Raw genomic sequence first — 6,951 nt, forward strand, 5'->3', positions numbered from 1 at the left:
GTGACCCCTAGGTCCTTTTCTGCAGAACTGCTACCTAGTCATTCGGTCCCTAGTCTGTAGCAGTGCATAGGATTCTTCCGTCCTAAGTGCAGGACTCTGCACTTGTCCTTGTTGAACCTCATCAGGTTTTTTCTGGCCCAATCCTCTAATTTGTCTAGGTCCCTCTGTATCTGATCCCTACCCTCCAGTGTATCTACCACGCCTCCCAGTTTAGTGTCATCTGCAAACTTGCTGAGAGTGCAGTCCACACCATCCTCCAAATCATTAATAAAGATATTAAACAAAACCGGCCCCAGGACCGACCCTTCGGGCACTCCGCTTGAAACCGGCTGCCAACTAGACATGGAGCCATTGATCACTACCCGTTGAGCCCGACGATCTAGCCAGCTTTCTATCCACCTTACAGTCCATTCATCCAGCCCATACTTCTTTAACTTGGCGGCAAGAATACTGTGGGAGGCCGTATCAAAAGCTTTGCTAAAGTCAAGGAATAACACATCCACTGCTTTCCCCTCATCCACAGAGCCAGTTATCTCATCATAGAAGGCAATTAGGTTAGTCAGGCACGACTTCCCCTTGGTGAATCCATGCTGACTGTTCCTGATCACTTTCCTCTCCTCTAAGTGCTTCAGAATTGATTCCTTGAGGACCTGCTCCATGATTTTTCCAGGGACTGAGGTGAGGCTGACTGGCAGATACTCCTTCTTTCCTTTTTTAAAGATGGGCACTACATTAGCCTTTTTCCAGTCATCCGGGACCTCCCCCGATCGCCATGAGTTTTCAAAGATGATGGCCAATGGCTCCGCAATCACATCCGCCAACTCCTTTAGCACCCTCGGATGCAGCGCATCCGGCCCCATGGATTTGTGCTCATCCAGTTTTTCTAAATAGTCCCGAACCACTTCTCTCTCCAGATGCAGAGATTATTTAAAGCACCAACATTTATCTAGTGTCTTCCATTCTCCTGACAGATCCTAAAGCATGCTGCATTCTAACACTAGGAAATTCTCAGCCACCACTGAAATGTAGCAAATACAGGGATGGAACATGGCAGCTGTCCTTTGCCAGTAATGCTACAAACTGTGTCATGTGACTTCTCCCTTTCGAATTGCACGGGGGATCTAGAGAAGCAGAAAAAGATCCAGATTTGGCCAGGACACTGACTGAGCAGGAAACAGACATATCCCAGAATGCTCACTCTCAGGACCACACAACCCTAATGTAAAAATATTTTCACTGATCAATGTGAAGCAGCAGCAGGCTTCATATAGAAGGAGAGGGGCCCAAGCCACACATTTTCCATCAGAATGTCTAACCACCACAATTCCGAGGTGTGCAGATCTGGGCTTGGAGTTTTATCCATAATGGAAAGAGAGGCAGTTGCACACTTCAGATCCACATCTGGACCCAGCTTTACTACCTCCCATATTTGCACTGCCTCATGATCATCAGTTCTTCCGCCTTTTGTGGTCTTGCAGAGCTCCGCCTGCTAAAAGCACACAGAACTTTGTTCAATGGAAATGATCACTCTGGTTTCTCTTTGCTGCAGATGCCATGTGGAGGGCACTGGGTGTCTTCCTTGGCTTCCAGCTGCTGTCAGGTAGGAAACTGTCTCTGATAAATGTTTTGACTCCAGGATGGTACAGCTTTACTTTAGCATCTGAGATGAGAAGCAGAATGTGGGGAGGAGGGTGTTTGCTGCAGATGATGGAAGCTTCACAGGAGAAGGCTCCAGTACCATACTGACAAGAACGTGAGAAGGGACAAAGGGAGGAAACCTTTGCTAGTTGAATGGCAGAAGCAGGGAGAGATACAGAGTAGCTGCTTCCAGATGTCAGGAACTGCGCAGGAGTGGGCTTATGTACTGACTGTGGTAAGGTTGTGTGAAGAGACAGAAGTCAGGCCCTTAATAGAAGTAAGGAGAGGACAGTACAAACATAAAGTCAGTGAGGTGATTAGACCTCACTGTCCATGGAGGTGTTTAAAATCAAAGAAGGAGTTTTGGAACTGTATTCTGAAATGCACATAGACCAGGTGAGGTGTGTTCCATCCTCCATGGTCCACATTCACCCTGTCCCCTCCACTCTCCTTTGCAGGTCTTTGCAGTGGGGTGACGGTGACGCAGAAGGAGAAGTTTATAGCCATCCAGAATGGGAGCAAGGGAAGTATCCCATGTGAACATGACGACATCTCCTACTATACTGTCCTGTGGTATCAGCAGAAGAAGGGTGCAGAAAGGCAGCTGCAGTTAGTAGCCACCTCTTTAGATGTGAATTCAGCAGAAATGGAAAAAGAGTTCAAAACCAGATTCAATGTGACACGGCCAGCAACACTGTACACCTCCCTGACAATCAACCCGGGGATGGTTGAAGACACTGCAGTGTATTTCTGTGCAGCTAGTAAAGCACAGTGAGAGCTTCGTGACTCACAGCTGTGCAATAACCCACCAGTGCTGCTCGTCCCTCACAACACCAGAAGTGGTGTGACAGGGGAGAGAGATGTCACTTAGCACTTAACAACGGTGAAGGGTACCTAGTCACCAGCCCTGGAAGCCAAGCCCTTTAGTTAGCCAGAGGCAAAGGCAGAGCAGTGCAGGCTTCCTTTCCCCACACACATACCCCTGCATGAATGTGCTGCTTAGTCGCTGCCCTGAGGGCACCACAGCTGCAAGGGAGAGTGTCATTTGCCAGAGAGTCAGTGTAGTCCAATGACAGGGACTCCAGACACCTGGGCTCTGCTCCCACATCTACCACTGACTTTCCCTATGACCTTGGGCAGGTCACTTACCCTCCCTGTGCCTCCGATTCCCCTTGTAAAACAGAAAGAATGATACTCACCTACGTTTAGAAAGTGCTTGGAGGGAAGGATAGCTCAGTGGTTTGAGCATTAGCCTGCTAAACCCAGGGTTGTAAATGCAATCCTTGAGGGAGCAATTTAGGGATCTGGGGCAAAAATCTGTCTGGGGATTGGTCCTGCTTTGAGCAGGGGGTTGGACTAAATGACATCCTGCGGTCTCTTCCAGCCCTGACATTCTATGAAATCTGACAAGTGTTCATTAGGAGTAAATTCAGTCTATGGCACATGCAGTCTTTGGCCAACTAAAGAAAGAGACTCTCCTGCTTTATGGACACCTGTCCCAGCTGGAACTGGGCTGAGAGCCTGCAAATGGTTTCTGACAGACTGTAATGACTGAGTTGGGGCTGTTATTAAGTGCTGTGGAATGTTGTTGCTGCTGCTGTGTTATTCGTTCTTGGAGGTCTGATGTTAGCTACACTACCAGACAGTGGAGCAAGTTGATTCAGCAGACCTCGATGTTACTTATGAAGAAAGACCACAGGCTTTGTTTGGTGGCAAAGGCACTCGGCCAGGTTTATTGTCAATACTAATGCCCCATAGTAGTGACAGGTACACTAACACATGTATGCCCATGACAATGGTACCATCTCATTCAGCACACCAGGACAATGTCCCCTTGGCTGGAGAAAGGTGCTCCTGCTATAACTTCTCCTTTCATACATTGATAAAAACAAGTTCTGATTACACTCCTGATCCTTCTTGTACCTGCTAGTTCAAACAAAACATCCTTATCCATTATCCTGTCATCCCGTGTCTTAAGAATGTGTTTAAATATTTCCTTGAGAACTCTGGGTTTTCCTGTACCATCCTCTCCAGTCAGGGGAGGTTAGCCTCTCCTTACTTACTTGGCTTAGCTTACTTGGTTAGCCAATACCTACTGCGTTGTTATTTTGCCAAGGCCAGGCCTACTCTGGTTCACTGTCTTTAGTTCATGCTATTAGTTATGCCTATGGCTCCAACAAGGCCTCCAACAGGGCAGGTAGGAACTGGTGAGCTAGAGGAAAGGTTCTGTAAATCACTCTCAGCATCTCTTCCCCAAATGTTCTTTGCCCCATTATATGCCTGCCTTGCATCAGAACTGCCCCCCTCCCCCCCGTCCCTTCGCCATGAGCCGGCTGCACGATCTGCAGCCGGTTCTGTTCCGGACCGCGCCAAGGAAACATCTATACACGCTCGTGCTCCATGTTCTTCATGTCCTCACCCTCGCGTCCCACCCCGATACGAAGTGGCGGGACCTTCTGCCACCTCTGAAGGGTGAGGAGCCCCGGTGGGCCAGCCTTTATTCTACTCTGATCCCGAAGCCCACCGGGGACATCAGTTGGCGGCTCCTTCACGGAGCCGTGAGCACGGGTGTGTACTTGGCGCGGTTTACCCCTATCCCAGACACCTGCCCCTTCTGCGGCGTGAGGGAGACCCTGGCGCATGTTTACCTGGAGTGCGCCAAGCTGCAGCCCCTATTCCGGCTCCTCATGGATATTTTGTTAAGATTTTGGTTCCACTTTTCTCCTCACCTCTTTATTTATGCACTCCCTATCCGTCGCCCCACAAAGTCATGGGACCTCCTGGTCAACCTCCTCCTGGCCCTAGCGAAACTGGCCATCTATAAAACCAGAGTGAGGAGGTTGGCTGATGGAGTCTCCTGTGACTGTGGGGCCTATTTCAGGTCCTCCGTTCGTTCACGTATCCGGGCAGAGTTCCTCTGGGCGGCGTCCACTGGCTCCCTTGACGCCTTCGAGGAGCAGTGGGCGCTGTCCGAGGTTCTCTGCTCGGTGTCCCCGTCTGGTTCGCTTCGTTTGACCCTTTGACCTCACTCCTGTCCCTGTTCTTTTATTAGTTGTCCCCCGTAATTTTTTGGTCTCCAGGTCCTGTGGACCCCCCCTTCCTGGATCCCAATAGGATCAGAGCCATCAGCAGCTCCTCCAAACCCCACCGTAGGGATACTCCAGTGGAATGACTTTGTTAGCTTCCAGGAAATAAATAATGCCAAGAACAATGTAACAGGGTCGCTTGCCTCTGATGGACTGGAGAGACTGGAGCTAGCCACCCCTGGCTACTGAATGAGCTACAACCAAGGAGATCAGATTAATGACCTTTCTCTGCCCCTCCTTCCACCCCTCCTCCCAGCATATCTGTGAATGTTAATGTTACAAAAGTTCCCAAATTCAATACAGTGATTTTGGTCCTGGCTGCAGGATCTCACACCCCATATCTGCCTTTTCCCTAACCAGCAATCCATTCTCCCCCCCTCAAACTCCCCATTGACTTTATCCCTACATCATTTCTTCTCCTCCCCCCCCGTGTCACTTCTGCCTCTCCTGGGTTCTCTCCTCTCTTCTCCCAGGCATCGGGGGCGGGGGGGAGGGGGTTGCAACAGAGTCCCCTGTCCCCCTTCCCTGTCTGAGTGCTGAAGGGAAGAGAAGGGTGGGGAAAGCAACATGGGAGCTGCACCATTGTGCACTGGAGAGCAGGAGAGCTTAGAGGGCGGAGCACCCTGACTTGCTGGGAACTTTCTGCTCCCTTCCCCTTCATTGAGAAGGTTGTCAGCTCCTGAGGGGAATGGAGAGAGCTTTGCCTTCTTCCTGGAGCAGCTCTGATTGTCTGCCCTTCTCCAGAAGGTGGGGCAGTGGGCAAGGCAGTGAATCAGCGGAGGAGGATTTCCCCCCAGGCTGATATTTGTCAGAGTTGCAACTTCCCCATCATCACAAACTGACTGCAGCCCTGGTCCAAACCCCATCACTGAGAGCTGGTAACACTGGCAGCATAAGGGATTAGAACCCATGACCTCCAGTTTCAAAACTCTGGCCTCAGCCAAGTGATTGAACAGAGCTGACCATTCTACTCTGCCCCAGAGGGAACTGATATACCAGGGTTGCCATATCCCATCCAATAGGGGCAGTGTCACATACAGATAAACAGCCCACACAGAGGCACATGGTCCCCAACAGCAAATCTCCCTCTCCTGGGCCAAGTGAGGTTCAGGTGCCCCTGCATCACTTCCCGGGCACTGTCACTATTACCCCAGAAGAAGAGATGGACAATAGCTTCATTGACAGTGAAACTAGTTATGGCTCTGTATCTAAACACTCAGATACTGATATTGGCACTAGACAGACAGACAAGCGGAAAGTAACAGTTACCAGAGCCATTGGTCCACCTGCTTCAGGGCATAAACTTTTGAGGAGCTGGGGAGAGAAATAATGTAGAGCATTTAATGAATAAATGTCTCTCCTCCACCCCCACATCTGCATTCTTATGTATGTTAGTGTGCAAACAGGTTCATTGGGGGGACATGACACCTTTTCAGCACAGGCCAATGTCACAGACAGTCCACCCCATGTTCACCTGTGCTGCTGGCATTTAACTAACTTCCCAGTAAGTACAGTGCTTCGGATTCTCAGGATTCCCAGGAAGAAAGGAAACAGGCTATCAGAAATATCTTCTATTAGCTTTCCTGGTAATGGCCCTGGAGGGGGATTGGAGACACAGGAAACCAAAGAGAAACACTTGAGAAGATTTCAATGAGATGTCGGAGGGCAGTGAGAAAGGTAACACACGTGGAATGATGTCATGAGGAGTGAGACCAAGATCTGGAGTGTCAGAGAGAAGTTGCAAAAAAGAAGGCTGAGATGGTATGGGCATCTACTAAGGATGGATGAAGGAAATCATATTAAGGAGGCACTTGAGACTAGAATTCATGGGCAGAGAACAAGAGGATGGCCAAGAAAATGGTGGTGGACTGTGTATGGTAGGATGGAGTGGGCAGGGAGTGAGCCTTCCACCAGCAAGCCAGGAAAAGATTTTTCCAGCGACCTGACCCCAGCTAGCTGGGAAAAGAGAAGAAAAGAAAGGGCAAGAATTGGTCTGTAATCCAGTGTTTAGAGCACTCACTTGGGAGTTAAAGATCCCTGTTCAAATCCCTTGTCACCATCAGGCAGAGGGGAGACTTGACCTAGGGGTGTCTGCCACACTCCAGGTGAGTACCCTAACCACTAACCAGTTAAGAAGGAGGTTGTCCTCCTCCAGCCATTTGTGTGGAGCTAGGCAGCCTCAGAGCACGTCTACCAGATTGGGCCCACAGGCAAGCTAGACAGCCAG

General features: G+C 49.8%; 1 gene segment (V, D, J or C); it reads left to right on the plus strand.

Annotated features, from left to right (window-relative positions):
* Positions 1–1,554: 1,554 nt before the first annotated feature.
* LOC113408076 lies at positions 1,555–2,413 on the plus strand. The segment is given in 2 exon segments: positions 1,555–1,600; positions 2,097–2,413. Coding segments are annotated over 2 exon segments (363 nt in total).
* Positions 2,414–6,951: the final 4,538 nt, after the last annotated feature.

The sequence above is a fragment of the Terrapene carolina genome, unplaced genomic scaffold (assembly GCF_002925995.2).
Source record: "Terrapene carolina triunguis isolate 2854851 unplaced genomic scaffold, T_m_triunguis-2.0 Scaffold740, whole genome shotgun sequence".
Taxonomy (NCBI): Eukaryota; Metazoa; Chordata; order Testudines; family Emydidae; genus Terrapene; species Terrapene triunguis.